The sequence below is a fragment of the Sander lucioperca genome, chromosome 16 (assembly GCF_008315115.2).
Source record: "Sander lucioperca isolate FBNREF2018 chromosome 16, SLUC_FBN_1.2, whole genome shotgun sequence".
Classification (NCBI taxonomy): Eukaryota; Metazoa; Chordata; class Actinopteri; order Perciformes; family Percidae; genus Sander; species Sander lucioperca.
Genome location: NC_050188.1, coordinates 14,678,455 through 14,704,819, shown reverse-complemented (window position 1 = coordinate 14,704,819; position 26,365 = coordinate 14,678,455). Strand labels below are relative to the sequence as shown.

The following is a 26,365-nucleotide window of genomic DNA, read 5'->3' as shown; positions in this document are numbered from 1 at the left end:
AAATAAAACGCAGCATGGTGGCTCTTTTTGCAAAATCAGACTTCATATTGGCTCTGATAACGACAAGCAGTTATGTGTTGTTTACAGCAGATTAAGAGCATACTAAATGGAGAAATATATCCACTTTTAGATGGTCAGTCTTTTGCTTTTTATTAGTCTAATGATCAAATCATTTTTAATCCATCATTTTCAATCCATCATTCACCCTTATGGGTATATGTAGGCGTGTATGTATATATGTAGGTAAGTGTGTGCATGCATATGCAAACACACTATGCATGCATGTATGTAGAAAGTTATCTGGGTAAGTGTATATGTTATTTAGTTGTTTTTTTTTTTTTATAATTTCTTGTTATCTTTCTTATCTTGTAAATTTTTTTCCTTGCCAATTTGTTTGTTACTCTTACAAAATGTGAGAAGGGGGGGGAGCTTCTATAAACTGAAGCTTCTGACCCTACCCTTTGTTTACGACCAATAAACTTATTCATTCATTCATTCAGTCTGACTCTTTCGGAAGCGTTTGGTTAGTCTTGCTTTGCCAGACCCTCCTCCGCACTGTGGAGGTCTGGCTAGTCCACACAGCGTTCTGGGATGGGAGAAACACGTGCTCTGGTTTATTGGCATGTCTTTAAACCAATCACAATCGTCTTGGGTGGCGCTAAACTCCGCACGGAGCCGCGGTGCCTCTGCACAATAGCCTCGGGAAGGAACTTGTTTTGGTGGAACATGTGTACGTTCGAAAGTTGTTTTAGTCATGCAACAGAAAACTCAGATTGGACAGATAGTCTAGCTAGCTGTCTGGATTTACCCTGCAGAGATCTGAGGAGCAGTTAACCGTAGTCCTCACAGATCCACCGGAGGTTAGAACGCCAACACAAAGGAAGAGGAAGGAAACGGACATCGCTTGAAAAGATATGCATCCGGCGGAATTTCCTGCGGCACCGGAGCAATCCCGGAAGCGGAACGTTGAAGATATAGACTAGTGTTCGGTTAACTTGGTGTTTTATCATGCCATTTAAAGAAATGGGTAGATTTGTGGACTCGCAGCAAACTTTATTCCTGCTTCATCCTCATCTAAGCTCTTTTTCTGGCTCTGGCACAAGAAGATGAACAGCCAAGGGGCATAGCCGTGCTTTCAGAAGTGAGTGGGACAGATTGTTCAGCAGGAGGATTTTTATTGAAAGATCCTCTCTTGTTTGTCTCTCCAAATCACGGATTCCAACCTAGCCTACATTTCATTTATGATTGATGGAAGCCCCGACATTTCCGTAAACCGTTCCATACTGTTTTACTGCCACATGGGAGACCTGCTAACATTTTAACTGGCCACACGGAGGCGGAGCATGCCAATGAACCAAGTATGTGTACTCAATATGCAAAAACATAATACATCATTCACATTTGAATATATTGCTCACAGGGCCATTGGAAGTATTTTGTGGAAGGGGGTGCTGTAAATATATCTGTGTGGGGTTGGGTGTGTGTTTGTGTGGGAGGGGGGAAGCACCCTGAGTAACATGCACACTCGCCTACTTACGGTGCGTTCAAATCAAATCGGACCTGTTGTAAGGGTGTCCTGTCCGCTACGCCCTTGCTAACAGCCTACTAAGCTCTGATTGGCTCGGTTGCTTTTTTAAACTGGGGACACTTACACTCAGTGGTCTGGAACACTGCATTCGTTCATACTTTAATTAAAGAATAAAACATGGTAATAGAATCATTGTTTAAAAAAAAAAAAAAAAAAATATCTTGTTTTTGCACATTGGAATAGCTTCTTAAACATTGTAGAACAGTTCCTGAATGGGCAGTTTCATTTAGTGGATTTATTTTTATATGGACACATACATTTAGAAACTTTGGAGACTTACCTATCTCTAAACTTTTTAATTTCCCATCCTCCTCATTCCTGTGCTGACCCTGGCTCGACCTACTATAATAGCAGATGCAGTCTCTCTCTGTCTGTCTCTCTTTCTCTGTCTCTCTCTCTCTCTCTCTCTCTCTCTCTTTCGCTCGCGCTCTTGCTCTCTCTCTGCTGCTTTGTCTTTATTCCGACCCCGGGTATAATTGAGGTGAAACAATGGCGAGTACGCTCAGGATAAAAGGAAAAAGAAAACAGATCAGTAATCCCCCAGTTTCCGAGAGTATAAATCAGAAGTGAGGGTAAGAGGCTTTTTTAGACCTTTGTAATACCTCCTGAGAATTGGGAAGGAAGTCGAGGCAGAGCCTGAGGGAGACTGAGCGATATAGTGAGGGTCTGTCCACTTTATAATTAAAATTGAGAAGTCCAATAACGTGGTTCAGACCCCCATGAGTGTAAGTGTGTGTGTGTGAAACCACTTATAAAATCCTAACTAAACTTTGACTCCCCTTTATAACTGCAGCTCTTTGGCAGCCAGTGTTTCTGTTGTCATATTTACCGTCTTGTTTCTGTTTTCTATCATCAGATTAAAGGGATATTTCACAGGTTCAAAGGTCTGGCTACACCACAGATGCATTCTGTGCGGTGCTAAGCTCCGGACGCAGCGACGGTGGCTCGGGAAGGAACTTGTTGTGGTGGAACATTTGCACCCCGCAAAAGAAAATGCCACATACAATATTAAATGAAGTTAACAGTTGACACAATACAGTAACGTGAGCTACCAGTATTTAAATTAGCTGATACATATGGTTAAACCTCATTGGCTCTTACCAGTGTATCTCCGTGTGTACTGCTGTAAACATATTCTTTCTAAACATGTACAATCATTCCCCGAAAGAACCAAGCAGACCTGCCTTGTTGCACCATCCAAATTTTAAGTCATTTTACCTCGCAGAACACGGGAGTTGCTGGTCTACCGCAGCTCCATCGGTTAGTTTGTTTTGTTAGTTCCTAACCCTTTAAAACAATAATCATTAACACAAACATACAAACTGATAAATCCAGTGTTGGAGCAGCACCAAACACAGAGCAGCTGGTAAACAAGTGTCCTGTGTTCAGTTGACCGTCGTCACCTTCCAGGGTTTCCACACTTTCAGAGCAGAGTGCAGTAAAACTTGAATATAGACACAATTCTTCAGCATAGATATGGAAGTTTACTACGTGTCCTAACAGTTGCTTTTGGTCTAATCTCCTCCCACCTCAGTACCACTGACCCCGGCGAGGAACCTGCGTTTCTCCAACGTGGACCACAGCTCCGCCCGGCTGACATGGGACTCTGCCTCCAGGAAGGCCAAAGGCTACCGCATCATGTACGTCAAAACCAACGGAGTCCAGACCAATGAGGTGAGAGGATCATTGCGGACATCAAGGTTCAGAAACAAATCAAAGTCTCAGACAGGGGCAGTGTTGTAGTCAAGATTACCTAAACCAAGACCAAGAGCAGAGTTTACCGAGTCCAAGACAAGACCGAGACTTTGAGGGGTTGAGACCGAGTCGAGACCGAGACATTGAGTGGTTGAGACTGGGTTGAGACAGAGTCAAGACCGAGACTTTGAGGGGTCGATACCGAGATTTTGAGGGGTCGAGACCGAGACAAGAGTTTTTCTTCACTGTGACGGCCCAGAACATCTGGACACCATCCAGGCCGCACATTTTGGACAAACCAAACCACTGAGGATAGATTAAAATACACATCATCGTTGTTTTGGTCCTGTGTCTGCAGGTGGATGTTGGCCTTGTGACAACCTGGTTGCTAAAAAACCTGACCTCGCTGACGGAGTACACAATCGGGGTCTTTGCCATCTACGATGAGGGACAAGCTGAGGCCGCGACTGAAAGCTTCACCACAAGTAGGAACTACTTTGTTTTACCCGCCATTATAAGGTTTAGGTGCAAATTTGCTGCCAACTAAGCCTTATTTGTTATCTGATCTAGCTTTTCCAACGTTTTAGACAGAGACAGACACAACATAAGCTTTGAGGTTTATTGTTACCATAGTAACCATACGTGTGTGTGTCTGTGTCTGTGTGTGTGTGTAGAAACCGTCCCCGACCCGCCAGATCTGAAGAGCAGTGACATCTCCACAGACAGCTTCAGGGTGTCATGGCAACACCCAGCATCTGATGTGGTGATGTACCGACTCACCTGGACGCCCACCGATGGAGGGGACAGCGAAGAGGTGTGTGTGTGTGTGTGCGCATGCGTGTGCGTGTGCGTGTGCCTGATTTCTTCCCCAAGTTCAGAAAAGTCCCTTAGAAGTTTTTCCCTGCAATAATTTTTAAATTATCTGTTGAATTTTTAAAATGCAATCAGTAGAATGTTTTTTTTCAAAGTTGACTTTACTTGAATTGCATTAGCTGAAGGTTTGCAGTGTCAGACTGACTGTTAAACAAACAAATTCAAAGAATGAAATCTTTTGACATTTGTCCAGGTTACAGTTACACGAGGCTGCACTCCGCTAGATAAACTCCTTTTGGTGGCTTGTATCATCTCATTCATCTCATCTCAACGTTTTGGTTACTTTTTTCAATGTTTTTATCGACATTTTTGTCGCTTTTTTGACCTTTTTTGCCACTTTTTCATAACTTGTTGCTTTTCTTGAAGTTTGTGTCACTTTTTTCGACGTTTTGTCGTTTTTTTTATTTTTTTTATTTATTTTTTTTTTACTTTTTGTCACTTTTTTGCGACACTTACGTAAATTTTGTCTCTTTTTGTGACTTTTTACAACCAAACGTTGAGGAAAGCTTCAAAAATGTTGGAAAAAAAGTGACAAAACTTTCAAAAAAGAGACAAATGTTACAAAAATGTAGCAAAAAAAGTGACAAAAAATTGTATTAAGAAAAACGACAACTTTGAAAATAAAATTGACAAAAACTTCAAAAAAGCAATTTACGAAAACGTAAAAAAAGGTAAAAAAAAAAAAAGTGACAAAAACGTCGAAAAAAAGGGACATAAATCGGGGAAAACTTCAGAAACTTTCCATTTTTGGATTACCAGAAATGTCCTTAAACTTAACAGAAAAGGTACACTACGTAGTGTGCGCTTTAATGCAGTGATGTAACATTTAATATAAAGGTGTACTTTGCTGCAAATAAATCACAATCGAACTTGAATCTGATGTGTCTTGCTGTGATGGAGAAAACAGCGTCACCTCTAAATTCTTTACAGTTGGTTAAAGCTTTAAAGCGTAACTTTTTGATTAATGAACGTCCGTTACATTCCAGCCGTCGCCGAATGAGTTGCTACGAAGCTAATTAAGACTACCAGCTCCACACAACTCTCTCTGTATTTCTCAGTATAACTCAGAAGATTGTGGCGTCCGGCGCTTTTTTTTAATCCTCCGTGTCCTCCTTGGCTACTAGCAACTTTGTGGAGGAGGGGTGGTGGCGTGTGCGTTATCACGGAAGGCTTGTATCGTGTGGACACAGCGACAGTTTTGTTGTCATTACTTACAATTCCTCATGGGGGCGACAGAAACTACGCACTGTAGCTTTAACTCAAGACATAAAAACGTATCGTGAACCGATTCAGTTGAGTTTACCTCCTCTGATTTTCTGTATCAGCCGTACATCTGCTCGTCTAACACAAACAAACATCCGTCCCTCTCTTTCCCTTTCTTTCTTCCTTTCTGTTTCAGGTTCTGGTGAACGGAAACATTAACACCTACCTGATAAAAGGACTGAGCCCCGTCACGGAGTACGAAGTCCTCCTCGCTGCCATCTACATGAACGAGGTCGAGAGCGACGAGGTGGTCCTCGTAGAGTCCACCGGTAAATGCAACCTTACTGCAACTTCTGGACTCTGTTCAATTCCGTCACTCTTAACCACTGCAGATAATAGAGCTCAACAGTGTGGTTCTGGTAGTAAAACTCCTGTTCATTTTCTCCATAAGGATTTTAAATTATCTGCCATAATGTCTAAGGCTACATTCACACTACGTTTTGATTTTTTAAGCAGAGTTTTGAGCCAAAAAGCGATTGCCGTGCACACAAGTATATATATACCGAACAATTGAGAACTTTGTAAGTGTACAGACAGTTTATTACAAAGAGATTATAAAGACAGTAGGGTTCTTGTATACAGGCGGCCACCGTCTTGGGAGCTACTGTCTTTCTAATCTATCTTTTTAATAAACTGTCTGTACACTTACAATGTTCTCAATGCTTCGGTTTACATTTAGGGACCCTCATTATGCTACCGTTGAAGTGTGGTGAGCCTTTTCAGTGGTATAAAATAGTGATTTGTTTTTACTTTCCCTGTGCCCCAAATACTAGCGTTGTAAGCTAATTAGCGGTTTTTGTAGCTTGTTTCAAGCTACAAAAACATTTGATTAGCATGAAAACATGTTCCAGAGAACGATCGAGGGGGTACACATCTGTACGATCGAATTGGCCTTTAAGATCGGTGCATAAACTCCAGTACTCGCTGATACTGATACCAGCATTTTAGACAGTACAGGAGGCTTTTCAGATACTGGTATCGGTATCGGCAACATCTCTAGCCAACGACTGTCTGTTGTCCCTGTTAAATAAACAAAAATATTAAAAAAAATGAGACGTTTGCTGCTTTGCCAGTCTGTAATCTGTTTTCATGTTATATAATCTTATGTCTGTAAACCACTCGGAGGAAAACATTTTCCAGATTGAAACAAACATCAGAAGATCCTTTAACTCTTTATTAATCTCCTAAGAATTGTCGAGCAGATAAAATTAAATGTTTTCGTTTCATTTTCAGTAAAAAGAACGACCGCGGTGCCCACAACGACCGTCACCACAGCAGGTAAATATGTGATATTCCAGCTGTTGTGATGTATTCTGTTTGTTTCTCTCCACCTCCCTTTGCCTGTCTTCTTTAGTAAGTAAGTAAGTAAGGAAACTTTATTCATAAAGCACCTTTCAAACCCAAGGTTACAAGGTGCTGTAACGGGTCCACACTTGGACACTTTTTGGCTAACAATACATCTTATCTGTTGAAATCTAAATCATCTTGTAATGTTTTCAGTTAATTTAATGGTGTCAAACTAAAGTAGGCCTGTGACTTCTTAGCTTAGCGGTATATCGTTTTAACTATTTACTTTAGCGTTGTTTTTACAAGAGCTGGCAACAGAAAGCTAACACCGGTGAATTAGCCGTGTGCTACCCTTAGCCATACTCAGACCCCCCCCTATCTCCTGTAGGCGGAATTTATTCTAAATAAGGCCCTAAGTCCTGTCAATTCGGACTCCAATGTATTAATTCCCGCGCCTTCTTTCATCGGACTTAAGTTTACCAGAACACAAGGATCAATCTAAGACAAAGAGTTCAGTTAAGCACAGTTTACTAAGTCCAGCATAAGAGGTTACACACATTTGTGGGTTCACAAACCGCATCTAAGTTTCCCTTACGACAGACATTAAGGGCGTTTTCACACATGAAAGTCCGAACCAAGGTCCGGACCAAGAATCATGTTTTTGTTACATTGTAACATTTGATCCGGTAAGTTTTGGTTTCACACTGCAGTTATGCAAGCGCACTAAAGATCTCTACGTGACAAAACTACGTCCTGCCGTCATCACATACGTGAGCTGTGTCTCCAGATACTTATAATTGATTGGTTTGTTGACGGGCTTCCCCGTCCTCTCGTCTCCTCTCTCTGTGTCGGAGTTATTTTCAGCTGACTGCTGCTCTCCTCTACTGCCGCGGCTCTTTTTGTTTTGTTGTGATGTTGAGAAGCAAGACACTGGAACTTTCTGGAGAATTTATTCAGAGACAAACGGAAACCTACACTACACACTACCACTTAACAAATAAACTGCTGATGTATTCTCTGCTCTGATAGCTGACAGCTGTCTGCTCTGAGTCCATTCACCGTCACGCTCACTCTCTCACTCTCATGTAGCCTACACAATAAGCACCAAGCTATTCCTTAAAGGGGCTATTCCCCGGTCTTGTAACACGAGGAGAGCCTGCCAGAGCTTCTTCTATTTGGTCCGAAAGTCCGAACCATCCGAAAAATGCTTTCACACTGTAAACGAACCGAACCATGGTCCGGGGGAGGTTTCACACCTCTAATTTTGGTTCGGATCAAACTGAAAAGTCCGAAAGTCCGGCCCAAATGAGGTATGTGTGAAAAAGCCCTAAATCAGAGCTGGTCCACCAAGATCTCGTCTGAAAATGAACTCCGATCTGTTCTCCCCCTCAAGCTTTTATCCTATCATCACAAGGGGGCTCCTTCATTCCCACTTTGAATGTGAAGTTATTCCGCCACCTGAGCGTCGCCCAAGCCTTTCCTCCTGCTTTCTCTCATCAAAGTCCCTTTTGTACACTAATTAGACATGTAAATGTCCACGTACATGTATGAAAATTCACGCGTAGATTCTTAGATGTGTGTAAATTAATTCTATTTGCACTTCGAGGGGGCGATTGTTCAGGAAAAGCACCATATAAAAGACAGAAAACTACTTCAGACCGGATGTGTCCGAACACGGCCCAATAGCTCCGAATGTTACAACGAACGCGTCTGAACATGGACACAGTGACGTCACAGTGCAACATTAGTCAAATGGGAGGAAACTGCATGAATAAAAACATGAACGTAATGATAATAGGCAAACAGTAGTACGCTCCAACAATAAAACAATAAAAAACAACCATGAAGCACAACACACACGTGCATACAAAACAAAATAATACAAAAAATGACATTTTGGATTAGGACGTTTCACTCTGTATGTGGGTTCTCCTGCACAGAAGAACTGTTGGCGCCCCCCAAAGAGGTTTTCGAATCCCCAGTGCCCAAATGAAAGAAGAAAACACACCATTCACATGCTCTCTGAATGCGTTTAAGAAGAATTTTCCAGAAAACCGTCAAACAAGCAGAACCTAAACTTGATTAGGAGCGTTTTCTCTCAGTTTTACCGTCCAGAGTCTGGCTGTTTTAACGCTAGTATTTAAACGTTGTTGTTGTTGTTGTTTTTTAACCAGTTCTGTTAATTAGGGTTACATTCATTCGAGCATAATACATTTTTGTTTACCAAATTGTCCGAAATGACAGGCGAATCCATCGATTTCTGTCAAAGAAGGTGTCAGACACGTTGCCTTTACTGAATGTGGACTGATCGTGTTTACTATGCAAAGTTCTAACACACAAGACTATATACTGTACATGTTCAGTCGCTCCGTTCACTTTAATACCATGAGAGTAGAAAGATAAGAAACGGGCATCAGAGGAAGGGAGGATTGGGTCAAGGTTGGTTCACGCAGATAACTCTTTCAGGGAGGAGAACAGTGTTACAATTTATGATGCCAATTAAAACAGACAAGAGAGGCTTTGTTCAAACATCACAAAATGGAACGTAAGATTTTCACAGCACTCAGCGGCCTGGTGTAGTCCAGTTTTTTTGTAGTGAGTATGCTGTGGTTTGTGGGAAGTGTTGTAACCCCCCACCCATCCCCACTGCAGACATTTGGGGGAGGGGTTGAGATCTCGATCTATCTGCATATATTGAGAACGACAAAAACATTTTTTTTAAAATGGTGGAAAAATTACTCGACAAAAATGTCAAAAGTCAACAAAAAACACAAAAAAATTGTCCAAAACAAGCGACAAAAACGTCAAAATACAGTACTCGAAAAAGGCAACAATTTAGTGTCTAATAGAGGTGTGAATCTTCACTGATCTCCCGATTCGATTACGATTATCATGTCAGCGATTCGATATCTCGATGCATCACGATGCGGCAAATGCATTTTTCTATTAAAGGATATTTAATTCGTAGCTTTTCAAGCTTCAAAAACCAAACATTCTGCAGTGCTCTAATACTAAATAAATTGGATACATAAAACTACAGCACTGAGCACATGGCACTTCCTGAATGTGCAAAACATACCAGAATATGTAAACAGAAAGGTTGTTAGGCATACATTAAATTGTAAACAGAAATAATCGATTATGGCCCGGCCGACTATCGATGCAGCATCGTCCACGATTCAATGCATCGATTATTTGATTCATTTCAACACCTCTAGTGTCTAATTTTCTTTTTTTTTAAAAGGCGACAAAAACTCCAAGTAAATAAAAAAGGCAACAAAGACTTGATAAAGTCCATCAAATTACGCCTATGGTATTAGGGGGTCGTTGAAGACCCCCTGACATAGACTACACCACTGCTGCAGTGTGATTGTTTGTACTCTCTCTGATCCTCCAGCTCCTCGTTTCGGGGTGAGGAACTTGAGGATCGACGAGGAAACCACCTTCAGCATGCGGGTGGCCTGGCAGCCCGGGGACTCGAGGAACGTCCGACATTATCGGCTGAGCTACATCAGCGCCAAGGGAGACCGAGCAGAGGAGCAGGTGAGACGGGGACAAAACAAAAGACGGCGTTTGCTTTGTAACGTGAGAATCCGCTTTATAACTTCAGACTGAGGGAGGTTTGCATGTCTGCCCTCGCTCAGATAAGACATTTGGATATCAAATGGTAACGAGAGGTGATATTTAATATGTTTTTAAGTCTTTTTTGCTTTGGTGATTTAGCTTAAGTTACGTTCACACTGCAATCTTTAGTGCTCAGATCAGAGTTTATTGTTTTTGGCTGTTCACATTAGGCCTGGGCAATATATCATTGTGTGTGTGTGTGTGTGTGTGTGTGTGTGTGTTTAACTATATTCGTAGGGTCCAAAAACCGGGAGTCCACTATACTTGTGGGGCCAAAATGCTGGACTCCACAAGGTTAAAGGGCTGTTTGAGGGTTAAGACTTGGTTTTAGGATTAGGGTTAGAATTAGGTTATGGTTAGGGTGAGGGTAAGGGTTAAGGTTAGGCATTTAGTTGTGATGGTTAAGGTTAGGGTAAGGGGCTAGGGAATGCATTATGTCAATGACAGGTCCCCACAAAGATAGTGCCACAAACCTGTGTGTGTGTGTGTGTGTGTGTGTGTGTGTGTGTGTGTGTGTTCTCTGCCTGTCTGGACAGGACTGTGGATCGATGGAGGGTTAGATGGTGTGATCGATAAATAGACAGATGGAGGAGAGACAAGATTGTGGAGAGAGAAAGACACTGCATCCTCTTTCTGCTAAAGGCACATACCTCCGTGTGTGTGTGTGTGTGTGTCTGTCTGTGTGTGTGAGTGATAACATTGTAGAATATTGCGATAAGGATTTTACTTGCGAAAAATAAATATTTATTATTGTACTCAGTTCTGCATTTCTGCTGCTTTCAGTATTCTGCTAAAATGCAACAAATTGCTTGTTGAATTTAAAACTAAAAAAAGTAAATACTTTCAAACTTACATACATAACATACTTTCTCTGAGTGTCTATGGCGATATGTCGCAGCCTTTTGCAATATATATATATATATTGCAGCAGTTGACATCGCGATGACGATACAAAAAAACGATATATTGTGCAGCCCTAGTGTCTGTGTGTCTCTCTGCAGGTTACTCTGGCCACAGGTCCCACATCAGCCTTTTCATCCTGACAATAAAGAGCTGCCAGCTGCTCGCACCAGCGGCTTGCTAAATGAGATCTCTTATCAAAGTGCGAACAGCTGTGGGCTCTGTTTGGCAAACCGGTCAGGCCCTGAATCACCAAGTGCAGCGCTCAACAGCAACTCTTTAGATGTCTATCTGCTGAGGGAAGAAGCTGGCAGGGTTCCTCTCAGGCTTTGTTCAAAGCAAGTTTCACTCTGTTGTTTGTTGCTGCCAAGGCAGGGACACCAGCCATTAAAAAGCAAAAAAAATAAATATATATATATATACAGTATTTGTTTACATGCGATTGATTTCTGGATGGCAGTTATCCCACTTTGGGCCCTATTTTAACGATCTAAGCGCACGCGTGTTTAGGGTGTGTACGAAACCACTTTTGCTAGTTTGACGGCAGTAAAGGGTTGTACTTAGTACAACCCGTAACTAAAGTACTAACTAAAGTATGTTTACTTAGTGTCTTCATTAATCAGAGGTGTGTTTTGGGCGTAACGTGCAATCAACCAATCAGAGATCATCTCCCATTCCCTTTAAAAGCCAGGCGCGTTTGGACCTTGGAGCATTGCTATTATGATGGAGGATTTGCACCATAATATTTTTATTTGTAATCTTCTGCATGTGTGTGTGCTGTTGTGCGTCCCTATGTGTGTAACAAGCATAGTGTGCGCGCGCTCTAATGCTCTGTTAAAATAACAATGAAATGCTGCGTTACTGACTTTAGACCAGGTTTTTGTTGTCATGGCGCGATCACTTCCCTCTGCCTCAAGATAGCAATACGCCCAGAATGCACCTGAACACACCTCCCTGTAAGACCAGCATGCCTAGAATGCACCTGAACACACCTCCCTGTAAGACCAGCATGCCCAGAATGCACCTGAACACACCTCCCTGTAAGACCAGCACGCCCAGAATGCACCTGAACACACCTCCCTGTAAGACCAGCACGCCTAGAATGCACCTGAACACACCTCCCTGTAAGAGCAGCATGCCGATGGGCGCAGGTGCATTTTCTATTTAAACGCTGGACGGGAAACTGACAACTGCGTCGGTCTTAAACTAGCAAAGACACTTGCGTCGGGCTGCGTGGGGTGCAAATAGGAGCCCTTTTTCTTCACTGATGGAGTTTTGTCTTAAACTGTTAACAACTTGTACAAAAGTGTGGATTTGATAGCATGTTGGCTCCGGAGTTTGTAACCAAATTATGTTTAATGCAAGGGCGTAACTTTGGGTTCAACATTGGGGGGGTTATGCCTACGTTAGAACTATTTCAGCTGGTGCAACCCCTCAAAATGTTAATAGCGCGTAAACTCCGACCTAAGTTACAGCTAATGTTAAAACTAGTCTACGTTTGAACTTATGCATAGCTGGTGTAACCCAGTGCCTAAAGACAACGTTTTTTTTGACATTCAAGGTTTTCATCCGACAGCGACAATGTGTTCTTCTAAGTTAGAAATGTTTTTTTAACCCTTCTGTGTTCCTTGGGTTAAATTTGACCCATTTTCAAAAAGTTTCTATATCCGAAATTTGGGTTTCTTTCAACCAAATTGTCAAAAGTCAAATAAATGATCAGTTCACTACTTTCATTGAATGTGGGTGTTTTATTCAATTTTATAGCATTTGAAAAAAAAAAATGTATAAAAGAACGTTGAAAAAAAACCAAGAAAAATGTCAAAAAAGCGCAGAAAAAAATCTACAAAAACATTAGAGGAAAAGTGAGAAAAAAATTCTAAAACGTTGAAAGAATTGACAAAAACATCGGGAAAAGTGACAAAAAAAAATCTAAAAAATTTACAAAAACAAAGTGACAAACACATCAGGGGAAAAGTGACAATAATTTGTTTTTAAATGACAAAAACGTTGACAAAAGTGACAAAAACGTTGACAAAAGTGACAAAAAAAATCAAACAAAATGACAAAAACTATGAAAAAAGTGACATCAGGGGAAAAGCGACAAGAGCGTCGAAAAAGACGGCCAAAAATACAGAAAAAAAAAAAATTCTATTAAATTTTGACCTAGAAAAACAAACAAGTTTAGGGGTCGACGGGAAGACAACACAAGGGTTCAAAAACAAACTAAAGTTGAAGAGTTTTTCAACAACACCGTTGCCATAGTTCTCCCAAAGTCCAAAACTTTCTCTTTTGGAATATTTTTTTCTCTGTTCCTCTGAATGAGCAGTCTGGAGAGGGAGACAAATGCAGTCTGTGATTCGTTGTCTCTTCACTGCTTTTATCCCTGAAGCTGTCGACCAGCTGCTCCACGTTGTCTCGTTAGACGACTCAAATCACATTTATCTGAAAAAAAAACTTCCATTTAAATTTCCATCTCTGCCAAAACAACTCGCTGATGAACGCACCGTCATACACATCGGTGAATGATGCAGCACAGATTGTAAAAGACAGACTTTTTCCAGCGTTTGCATCTTTCATCTGGTGTCAGATACTCCTGACGCCTGACAGTTCTCTTTCGTGCACCGTCAGATTGCGTCCACCAAAAAGGCTGTTTTTGCCACTGACAGGCTCAGATTATTATTTTAAGGAAAGGATCCCTACAGAGATAGATTGTTTAATATGAAACTGCCCTGAAATCGCTATGCACATTAATACAAATCAAGCAAAGTTTTCTATTAACCCTTTGAACACTGCAATAGTATCGCCACCAGACTCTATTTAAATAACCTGTCATTTTATCATCGTAAAAACACACTTTATTCAAAGTTGACAGAAACAAAATACAACTCTGAAAAGCCGTCTTGGTTCGTCTTTCCGCTGTTCCAACAATCACCACTCTGGTTTGGTTGAAATAAACCCTTAATTCACCCGTTAACATGGGATAACATGCTGGCTCTATACACGCTTAAAGTACTGTTTATTTACATGGAGTCTGGTGGGTTTAGAGATGGCGATTTTAGAGTTATTTCTGGTTAAATAAAAAGGATCTTACTCCAGTGTTTCCTCTAGAATTTTTTTTCAGCAGCGGAGGGGGGTGGGGTGGCATGTAGAACGTCAAAAAATAACGTTACCTGAAAACAGCTGTCATATTTCACGGGACCAGCGTGAGTGCGGATTTCACGTCGCGGCTTTCATCGCTGTTTGTCACTTTGCCTAAGATTGAGTGACAAGTAGTACTCGCCCTGTTGTTTATTTGGTTGCCATGACTTTGCGAGTGATAACGTCCTGTCACTGTTCCAGTTGCTCACCCTAAAGGGGAGAGAGAGAGAGGATGACAGTTTGCTCGAGTTCAGTAGAGCAGACGACTCCGCAGAGTCGTGTAATCACGACTTTATGACTTTTCATAAACAGCTGAAGGAGCGGCGGTGCGGGGTGTACATAGCGGAAACCCTGTTGTGCGTCTGCCCATTTTCTGATAGGCGGGCCGCCACGGTAAAATCAACATAGAGGAAACACTGTGCTCTAACTAAAAGGTCTATCTCTGTAGGGATCCTTCCCATAATGTTGTCAGACACTTAGAATAATAATCTGAGCCTGTCAGTGGCAAAAACAGCACTTTTAGTGGACGCAAATTGCATTTTCGCCCAGTTACAGCGTTCTCGTTAAAAACTTGAAACCAATTTCAAAGATTTTTGTTCATAAGTCGCATGGGAAAATAGGGTCCAGATTGAAAACGACAGAAATTACCCTTTAATGGTTATGCCCATTCATATGTCTCAGTTGCTGCCTCGCCAGCCGCGGGGCGACTCCACTCTGCAGCCATCTGTCCACACACAGCAGTGAGTGGGGGGGGGGGCTCCGTTATTTCCCCGGGCTGCTTCATTCAGTGTCCCAATAAAACCAAAAGCTGCAGGGCACCAAGTGCAATTCCGCTGTGTTTAAACAGAATTTCAGCTAACATGTTGTTCCGGGAGGTAAAAAAAAAAAACGTCAAGGGAAGATTAAAAAGTTTCACGTTTTCCTTCTGTCACAGATTTTCTTTTTTTTTTTTTTTACAACTCTGGCAAAGAATCCAACTCCTGTCTTCAAGTTTATTTTGTCATCCTTCATATCATCCACGCTCCCAATTGCAGACCTTTGACACCTTTCAGTCGATTTTGTGACCAGTTTGGGTCTGTTTCCCATGTTTAATTCAGGCTACAGGTGGTTAAATTGGATCCGCGTATCTGCTCACCTGGGAGAGCGTGCGCCCCATGTACCAAGGCTCAGTCCTTGCCGCAGTGGCACAGGGCTCGATTCCGACCTGTGGCCCTTTGCTGCATGTCTTACTGCTCTCTCTCTCGGCCCTTTTGCTGTCTACAGCTGTCCAATTGATTAAAGGCAAAAATGGCCAAAAATAAATGTCATCCAATGCTTCCTTTCCTCGCATTTTAGGCTATTTGGCGCCTTTTTTGACAAGAAAAGTTGACTAGGGCGCTTTTGTAGTTAAAAAAGCAGGCAGCATTTTTAGTTTCAAAAAAGCAGCCCAGAGCGTCTTTTGTTGCTATGACAACAGCTACTGCTACAGTATCCTAGAGTGCTATGTGGAGTAGGGCGCCAAATCTTTTTTCCTACTATGGCCACGCCAAGACCCGACCCTTCAGTAGCAGCCCCATTGGTTGGGGTTAGGCATTGACCTCGACATCGGGTTACGTTATCTCGCGTAAGCATGGACGCCTGGCCAATAGTAGTGTGTGAATGCTGTTGAAGGGCGGGTCTTGGCGTGGCCATAGTAGGGGGAAAAAATGTGCGTGTAGGGCAAGATAAACCAAAGCTGTCAAGCGAGCGAGCGAATGAACAGAGAGAAAGGGAGCGGTGCTGATGCTAACGTTAGATAAAACCGAGCGGTTCATATCATATAATTCGCATCAGCACAAGTCTGTCGGCACCTTCTCCATTTTTTTCTTATGGAAACGACTGGTCTCGCTATGCCGCTTGTCATTGGTCAGCTGTCAAAAAAGCAATTGACGTAGGACGCTCTGAGCTGCGGAAAAAAACGTTGGCATTGGCTATTAAAAAAGGACTTTTTTCAAAAACACGGTTTACTCCGTAGGATAAATAAAACACAGGACTTTCAAGCTGGGAAGCGGAGTTTGTGGATGATGTCCGCCGAAATGACCAGCGGCTTGCGGTGCTCTGTACCCAGCTCACAATCACCTATTTTTGGGTAACTGAACAACTAACTATCGGTGACCTGACGGATCACCTTGCGGAGCACCATGCCGAGCACCATGCAGAGCACCGTAGCCGGCGTCGCAGAGCCCTCTAGCGGCTAAACACATCTACTAACTGCCGCTGATACGGCCGAGCTGTGACGGGGCTCTGTAGCGGCTTAAACATGGTGTGCATACATTTAAGAACAATATAGGGTTGGGCATTGGGATTCCGCTGGAATCGTAATTTTTCAAACGATTCCAAGTAGGAATCGGCTCTCGATGCCCAACCCTAGAACAATGTCATACGAACCCGTTTATGAGAATGTGTTGACTCGCATTACGTCACCCACCAGCGGAGGCGTTTATTAATAACAACTTGGACTTATATAGTGCGGGGGCGGGGGGGTTAGGGGTCAAAGGGCTTAGTGAGCAGAAATGTTTTGAGGTGCTTTTTGAACATGGGCAGGGATGGGGCAGAGCGGACGTGGAGTGGTAGACTGTTCCAGAGTGTGGGAGCGTTGCCAGAGAAAGCCCTGTCCCCAAAAGTACGCAATCTGGTGCGGGGGGGTCCAGCGGGTCCTTGTCAGAGGACCGCAGGGAACGTGACTGAGTGTGGGGGTGGAGGATAGAGCCTGGATCGGGCCGAATTTTTCCGTCCGAACCCGGCCCGAGCCCGACAGAGCCGTGACCGAACCCGGCCCGAGCCCGACACAGTTAAAATCTCGTTGTTTTTTTTCTCATACTAATGACACATATACGTTTGTTTGTGTGGAAAGCTTTTATTAAGCAACTGGAAGGCATTCGGAAATGTCAACAGATGAGCGCATCAGCGCACACGGGGGAACAAGCTCACGTTAATAAGCTGTTTAATTTAAAATGTTCAATGTGTTAACCTTTCCTGATCGCTTCGATTCCGACCGTGATCAGAAAACCAGGGGAGACTCGTTACCTCCAGGGCCGACGATATATAACGTTGGGGTTAAAATCCCGTTTCTGGTGAGCAGATGAATGAACTTGGCTTTCAGTCTGGAGTTTATCTCGGACACCGCACACACTGTGTACAAAACTTAAACTTATTCCACCAACTCTGCTCCGGTCACATCTACACGTCTGCTTCCTCTTTCTCTATCTCTCTTCTGCCCACTTTACACACACATTGAGCTCTCTTAAAGGAGCTGCAGCACCATTTTACTACAAATGCCTTATCAAGCTGATGTGACCGAGCCCAGCCCGAACCCGACCATCATTTCTAAATATCTGTCCGAACCCGGCCCGGCCCGTAGGATACCGTCGGGACCCGTCGGGCTCGGGTCGGGTATCCAGGCCTTAGTGGAGGAGATCTGTGAGGTATTGTGGTGAGAGTCCATGGAGAGATTTGTAGGTGATGCATGACTTGACTGGCAACCAGTGGAACAGTTGGTCCGGTGCGGCGCAGTGCATTCTGGTAGTTGTAGGTTTTCTACCTTTAGAGTGGAAGGGAATATCACAGCTTCTTTTTTTTCTGTCTTGTCATGTAGCACCAAATTAAAAAAAATAATACTTTTGCGCCAGTCTGCTGCATAGACAGCCTAGTTTAATGAAAAGACCGTTTCTTCCGGCAGTGAAACACTCGTTTAAGTCTGGGTGTAATTCTCATCATCCATTCCCTGTAGCCGTTGGCCCAGAGTGCTATGGAGCTAAAAGAGTCTCAATAAAGATAAATGCACACACTACATTCACATATGCACACACAGGATACACAAATGCGCACAAAATTCACAAATACACACACAAAATTTAAAAAGCACAGAAGATTCACAAATGCATGCAAAATTCATAAATGCACACAAAATTCATAAATGCACACACAATTCAGAAATGCAAACAACATTTACAAATGCACACAAGATTCAGAAATGTTTTTCTGATGCACACACAAATATATCTTGATTTACAAACTGCTTGCGGTCTGTGAACTTCACTGCATTTGCATGTGTGAATTTTGAGACTGCCCTGACTTGGCTCGACACACAAATGCCTTTTTTTAAACAGGGAATGATCTACAACCAATCAGATATCTCCCTTGTTTTAGCCAGTCACAAGAACGCACCCCACGTGGGGGATTGTTTACTTATAAGCCAATCACATGAACGCGTTCACACAGCGCTATATGAATGTGGGTGGAGTCATCCATTCTCGTAGTAATTCACGTAATGTTTTGCTCAACTTTAGGAGCTCCACACAGCCTGACGAGAAAGCGGCAAACTCCATACCCAGTGAAAGTCACCGTTTCTCGGTTATTGGACGACCGGGGCTCGGGGCTCCGCGGAGCTCCGGAGCTGGCTGGCTGCCAGCTGCTGGCATAACTTTCGTGTATTTACAAATGCAGTGAAGTTCACAGACCGCAAGCAGTTTGTAAATCAAGATATATTTGTGTGTGCATCAGAAAAACATTTCTGAATCTTGTCCTGTGCATTTCTGAATCTTGTGTGCATTTGTAAATGTTGTTTGCATTTCTGAATTGTGTGTGCATTTATGAATTTTGTGTGCATTTGTGAATCTTCTGTGCTTTTTAAATTTTGTGTGTGTATTTGTGAATTTTGTGCGCATTTGTGTATCCTGCGTGTGTGTGTATTTATGAATCCTGTGTGTGCATATGTGAATGTAGTGTGTGCATTTATCTTTATTGAGACTCTTTTAGCTCCATAGAGTGCTCCCTGGACCCCCTGGACTCATACGAGATACATTTCATCCCACTTTGTGGGAAGGGTTGAAGTTTGGTTTCATTTTGGAGTGACTTTTTGTCGGGCTGCAGTTAAGTGCAGTTCAGCGGTCACATTGTCATATTGCTTGCTAGGATAATCACCTGATATTGACTTCCATCACCTGTGCACTTGGCTGTGTTCCCCATGTAGTTTGCCTTCAAGCAAAGTCTCGGATGGGTCCAACTTAATATTCTGGCCCTGCACAGATAGCCTCTGTCAAAGCTAGATTGGGTGCCTGAATCCTATAAATACTTTATGAAACCATGTTTGCTTTTCCAAAGTGGAGTGTAGCTGAAGGTGGTTTCTTCCAACTTTTTGTGGCTCGGTGACATTTTAGAGACTTGCTGCCTTTTTCATCATGCTGGGCTGAAATTGATTTGTCAAGGCCCGCAGTGTTTGTCTGACTGACACGTCTGAGAAAGTGTATTATTTTTTTTTGGGGGGGGGGGGCAATAGAAGGTTTGTGGATGGAGCCGGGCTAGACTGTACATGCTCAGAATGCAAAGGAGACGGACAGACGGACGAAGATTGTTTTTTTGGGGCATTTTAGGCCTTGATTTGTATATGACAGTTTAGACTTGAAAGGGGAGAGAGAGAAGGGGAATGACATGCAGCAAAGGGCCGCAGGTCGGAGTCAAACCCGCGGCCACTGCGTTGAGGAGTAAACCTCTATATATGGGCGCCATCTCCACCAGGTGAGCTACCTGCATGTACATGTATGGGAGAGAGAATGTGCTGCAGTGAACATTTAAAAAATAAAAAAAATAGATAAAAAAAAATCGAGTAACTACACATCGAACAAATATTCGATCAAGGCCTAATTTGGGCTTCAGTCTTTTGCCCAAAGGACAGGACAGGAGTCAGGAGGGGATCGAACCACCAACCCTGCGATTAGTCAACGACCCAATCTGTTTTTTCTGTCACCTGAATGTTCATTTTCAACTTTAACTTGAATTTGTTTCTGCTTACAGAGGACGGTGCCCACCGGTCAGAACAGTCTGATTCTGCAGCCGCTGCTGTCGGATACGGAGTACAAAGTCGCCATCACGCCCGTCTACCCCGATGGAGATGGGCCCACAGTGGCGCGGATGGGACGAACGCGTAAGTCATATTCATGTTCCGTGCGTTTTGATCGTCTGCCTATTCATATTTTCAGTCACTGTCTTTAGTCTCTTCTCTTTTAAACCTGCAATACGTCGCGCCGACGCACGTCACTCGGCCGTGGCTTGGTAGCGTTGCATTTCCCCCTTCCCTTCCATGACTCTCTTACCTGCTCTACCAAAACAATTCCCACACACACACACACACACACACACACACACACACACACACACTACTGCGAAAGCTCTGCGTGGAGCCTCTACAGAACCATAAATCAGACTTTAGCCTGTGTTTGTGTCCACCCGATGGATGTCACTCCCGTTTTCTCTCTCTTTTAGCTGTTTTTTGAGGGAAATATCTGTGTCTTTAGCTGCTAAATGCTCCACCAGCTAGTCCCTACCTGTGTCCTGTCTGCTGTTTGATGCTGAGCAGGTCGAGTTCAGTGGCTTTTTACAGCTTCTTATCTGAAAACAACGCTGAGTGGGAACCAGACCAGTAAAGGTGCAGAGCGGTTAGATAAATAATGAGCTGAAACTCACTATAAAGAGTTGTTGGAGACAAAAAGCAGAGCTAGAAGAGAGTGAATATCGGACACACATTTGCCAGGTGAGCAGAAAATGTATTTGTGTATGAAACTTTAACTTGTAGCAGACTCCTAAGAGGAAGATATGGAGCCCCTAAAGGGACATGGGGCATTTTTTAGCAGTACTTTGCTAACATAGTGAGCTCGAGATACTTTCTCTTGCGCCCCAGAAGGTTTTTCATGCGCGTCACAAAAACATAATTCCGGGCCCCTGGTTAGCTCACCTGGTAGAGCGGGCGCCCATACATTGAGGTTTACTGCTCGACGCAGCGGCCGCAGGTTCGACTCTGACCTGTCTAAGCTGTCCTATCCAAATAAAGGCCTAAAATGCCAAAAAAAATTATCTTTAAAAAACACAACAACAAAAAATGTCCCTTTAGGGGCTCCGTAGGAAGACTTAATTCTAGGTAAAATACATATTTTGTCTCTCTCATTACCCTGAAACCAACATTGCATTTTAAGCAGAACCGAAACCCGTTAGCTGTTTTCTCTGGGACGTCTCGTTTGCTGAAGCAAATGTTGCAGGACTGATGCCAGAGGGGAGTGGAGAGATGGAAAGAGGGGGCGGGATTCTTCGTCTTCTTGGCACAGAAGTAAATGATTAATTTCTATCAGAAAGTATAAACCCTTTGAGAAACACTGGGGGAAAGCTGTTCATTTAAGACCCTTATTATGATGTTATTTGGCTTAAACAGGAAGAAAACTACTGTCTTTAAAGAGTACATTTAAATACGTTTTTAGATAAAAGTGAGACGCTGAAATTTTTAGGGATTCAGGTACATTTGGAAGGAGAGGGCTGCAGCTAACGATTATTTTCACTCTCGATTATTTTCTGGATTAATGGATTAGTCGTTTGGTCTATACAATGTCCGAGAATTAGAAAAGAATACGATCAGTGTTAACCAAAAAGCCCAAGATGACGTCCTCAAATGTCTTTTTTTTTGGTCCTCAACTCAAAGATATTCAGCTTACTGTCACAGAGGACAGTTGGAAAAGCTAGAACAGATAATAAACAACAGTCAACAAGCTTAAAGACAACACTTGCTAAAGAAGTGCACTGGAGGACCAACCACAATTATTAAATCTGAGAAAAGTCTTTTAGTTTCATTCATTCAGCTTATAGTTTCTGCCCAAAACGGCCCGGGTGCTGCATCTGAATCTTATAATGCCGGGGAAAACCCTGGAATATCCAAGCTGTGTCTTCTGTTTAAAGCGATAACTTTACTGTAATATTTCTTTCTTTCTTTTTTTTTTTTTTTGTGATCAATTTTTTATTAGCACCATTTATATCGTTCAGACATACAGAACAAATTCCACAATGTATAACAGGTAATGTAATACAAAATACACAAAAGCAAAAACCCCTCTCCCACCCCCCTCCACTCTGTGGTCTCAAGGAAAAAACTAAACAAAAACTAAACAGAAATCACACCTTGCCTAATCACTCTAGTTCTTGTGGCGCTGAGGTCCTTAAGTCTTAAGTCTGTGTCTAAGTATTATTTTTGTGCTGCTGTGCTTTCCCATAGGCTGATAGTTGATGACTTGGCTTAGTTAATCCTTGCTGTAGAGCAGAGGTCTTCAATGTTTTTTAACCCAAGGACCCCTTAACTGAAAGAAAGAGAGAGCAGGGATCCCCTACTATATATATATTGTATGAAATGAAGTTGCATATTAAACTGGGCCCACAATAACGTGGCCTAAAGCCTTTATACATAACTTTTTTTGCATAGAATAATAAGCCATTAAAATAGCCTAGTAATTGTTGGCATGATTTTATAAAAGGTAAACATGCCAAGGTCAAGGTAAACTTTATTATCCCACAAGGGGAAATTCATGTGCTCATTCATTACGCGTCCTTGTCACAACATATTCTCTAAACATATAGACACCACAGACAAGCCAATAAGCGTGTATAGAGAATAGAATAACAATACTACAGAAATGACAATGACAGAAGTCAACAATAACAATACAAAAAAAAAAAACAGTACTACAACAAGACAGACAATCCGACATCTGACGTTTACGATACGAAAAGAAAAAGACTAATATTATCAGGTAGCTAAAAATAATAACTAGGAGTGGTTATCAAAAAAATTGAGATCTACCAACCAGTTAAAGTGCCAGTGCGGGATTAAAGTGCGTGCGATGTGCTTGGTCATTATACAGTCTGATCGCTGTAGGCACAAATGATTTATTGTACCTTTCTGTTCTAATTCTCCGTTGTAAAATTCTACCAGTTAACCTATTGCTTCTCATAAATTTATGATGAAGAGGGTGAGTAGGATCATGCAAGGATTGCATGTGGCTCAGTGAATCCTCAGGATGAACTGTATCTGTGGATGGCCTTAGTGACTACCTTACCTATAGGCCAGTAAGCCTATCATCAGTGGGGATTTATCTTTGCTTATAATATGTTGGATTCATTTTAGGACTTTATAATTGTATGAAAAACTTAACAATAATTTGGAGCCCCCCCTGCACTGACTCTGAGGACCCCCTAGGGGTCCCGGACCCCCTGTTGAAGATCCATGCTGTAGAGAGCTCAAGCATAACTATGTCCAGAAAATACGCCAGCCACTGTTTTATACAAAGCGAGTGAGGGGGGTAGGAAATGAGTCCTTACCCCAAGTGAAGGAGTTCAAGTACCTTGGGGTCTTGTTTGCGAGTGAGGGGACAATGGAGCGGGAGATTGGTCGGAGAATCGGCGCAGCGGGTGCGGTATTACATTCAATTTATCGCACCGTTGTGACGAAAAGAGAGCTGAGCCAGAAGGCAAAGCTCTCAATCTACCGGTCAGTTTTCGTTCCTACCCTCACCTATGGTCATGACCGAAAGAACGAGATCCAGGGTACAAGCGGCCGAGATGGGTTTCCTCAGGAGGGTGGCTGGTGTCTCCCTTAGAGATAGGGTGAGAAGCTCAGTCATCCGTGAGGAGCTCGGAGTAGAGCCGCTGCTCCTTCGCGTCGAAAGGAGCCAGTTGAGGTGGTTTGGGCATCTGGTAAGGATGCCCCCTGGGCGCCTCCCTAGGGAGGTGTTCCAGGCACGTCTAGCTGGGAGGAGGCCTCGGGGAAGACCCAGGACTAGGTGGAGGGATTATATCTCCAACCTGGCCTGGGAACGCCTCGGGATCCCCCAGTCGAAGATGGTTAATGTGGCTCGGGAAAGGGAAGTTTGGGGTCCCCTGCTGGAGCTGCTGTCCTCGCGACCTGACCCCGGATAAGCGGACGAAGATGGATGAGTGAGGGGGGAGTCAGCATTGAGTTATCATTTTCTTGGTTGCTGTCGAGCCGGCTAGCCAAACTTTCCTCTGTCTCCCAAGCAGGTGTAATTTAGAGTCGTCATTAAGTAACCAAACAATCAGGTCAGCAGGAATTCGACATCCTATCACATCAGATATTATTGATGTTGTTTTATTCCAGAACTCATGCACCTGTTCACACTCCAGACCATGTGCAGGACAGTTCCAGTTTGTTCACTGTAATATTGCTTGTAATATTTCTTTATACCTAACCTTTGTGTTGTCCTCAAGTCAAATTTGACTCTTTTTCAAAGCTTTTCATAGCAGAAATATAGGTTTATTTCAACCAAATTGCCCAAAAATAACATGGATGCATGGATGAAAGATCTTCGCAGGTAAAAATCAATTATTACTTTTATTGAATTTTGGATTTCGGGTGTTTTATTCAATTTAATTTCAGACTTCTGTCATTAAGTGTCATTCGGTTTTTGTCATGACAAGTTGACATTGTTTGGGTTGTCTTGATTATGACAACTTGACATTAACCAGGATGACATTACCAGAGGATGTCTTTGTAATGACAACTTGACATAAAATTTCTTTGGAGTGTCCTTATTAAGACAACTTGACATTAAACAGGATGATATTATGTCAAGTTGTCATTACAAAGACATCCCAAACTAATTTAATGTCATCTTGTCATGACCAAGACAACTTCTGGTAATGTCACTTGGATTAATGTCAAGTTGTCATAATCAAGACAACCCAAACAATGTTTGACAAACATTGAAAAAAGTGACGAAAAAAAGTGACCAAAACATTTAAAAAAGTGACCAAAACATTTTAAAAAAGATTTTGAAAAATGTGACGAAAAAAGGGTTAGTTTTGACCCAGAAGGACAAGAACTTCATGGTCGACCAGAAGACAACACAAAGGTGAAATAGAAAAGTACTTTATAATTGCAGCAACCTTCCCCCCTCCAAACCGCCTTGATACATACTTTGCTCAGGTGCTTTCTTTCCACGTAAATCCCTCCCGCGTGCGTCTCTGTGTGGCTCATTACACACGAGACCATTTCCGTGGGGGAGTTAAAAGAGATTGCAACCTGTCCTGCTATCTAAATGTTCCCCATCCATTTCTTTTACTGTGGAGGAGAAGACAGATATACAATCGCGAGCGCTCTTTTTCTCTTTTGTTAAACGTGACTGATCCCCGCGGTGAACGCCCCAGCCGAGGCTAATGATTTTCTCCACTGCCAAGTGCATTACAGAACAAACACTCGACTGCCAGCGAGGAGGAAGCACTAAAAATCAAGCCATTCATCTTTCCCGCGCCGTTCCCATCAAGTCTCCCCGCGCCAGCGCATTACACACATTTAGCAGACGCTAACGACGTTGTGCGGTTTTTAAACGATGTGGCCTCCGACACGCCGTGGTGATGAATGGTTCCTGTTAGCGAGTGAGGGATGAGGCGATCGCCCGGGGAAGAGCGACAGGGAATGCAGAGAGAGAGAGGGGGATGATTGGGTTTTTCAGAGTGAAGATGGATGATCTGACAATGGGAGCCGGCGTAATCGGGGGGATTTGAACCTATGAGGGATGGAGGTGAACGCCGAGGGAGGCGTGACAGGGAATGCAGAGAGGATGATTGGGCTTTTAGCCTCAAAGTAGAGATGGATAATGTGACAAGAGAGAGGGTTTGATCCACCGAGGGATGGCGTGATCACGGAGAGAAGTGTGGGGGCCAATACAGAGAAGAGTTTTCAGACGGAGAAACAGACAGACAGACAGACACACAGACACATACACACACACAGACAGAGACTGTGTGAATAAGAGTTCCTGTGGTCATTAACGGTCTGAGCATTAAATCTCCAGTCTCTCATTACTGTTGGGCCTGAAGGGTGAAGACACAGCCAAAGGAATGTCAGAAAGAGTTTAGAGGATGATGGTAATTTTCTCCGCACCGGTGTGGGCAAAGTGGAGATGGATAATGCAGCAGAAGAGGCAAGTCTAACGTGGGGATTTGCAGTAACTAAGTCAATTTACTCCGGTACTGTACTTAAGTACAAAAGTTGAGTCTTTTCTTTTCATGCTACTTTCTACTTCTACTCCGCTACAGTTCAGAGAGACATATTATACACTCTAAGAACTATCCGTGTATTAACAGTTTTATGACTGTATATTTTAACAGAAATTGTCCATAGAACATGAATTCGAAATGTTTTTTTTT

The 26,365-nt window shown here is 42.8% G+C and overlaps 1 protein-coding gene across 1 annotated transcript in view; it reads left to right on the top strand.

The window, feature by feature from the left end:
* The window catches only part of LOC116059779 (collagen alpha-1(XIV) chain-like), a 252,849-nt gene that overhangs the window by 102,296 nt on the left and 124,188 nt on the right, over nt 1–26,365 (top strand). The window contains exons 15-21 of the mRNA XM_035993029.1: nt 3,123–3,262; nt 3,642–3,768; nt 3,958–4,097; nt 5,556–5,688; nt 6,653–6,697; nt 10,104–10,249; nt 20,180–20,309. Of these exons, the coding sequence (XP_035848922.1) occupies nt 3,123–3,262; nt 3,642–3,768; nt 3,958–4,097; nt 5,556–5,688; nt 6,653–6,697; nt 10,104–10,249; nt 20,180–20,309 (861 nt within the window). The remainder of the gene's footprint in view (nt 1–3,122; nt 3,263–3,641; nt 3,769–3,957; nt 4,098–5,555; nt 5,689–6,652; nt 6,698–10,103; nt 10,250–20,179; nt 20,310–26,365) is intronic.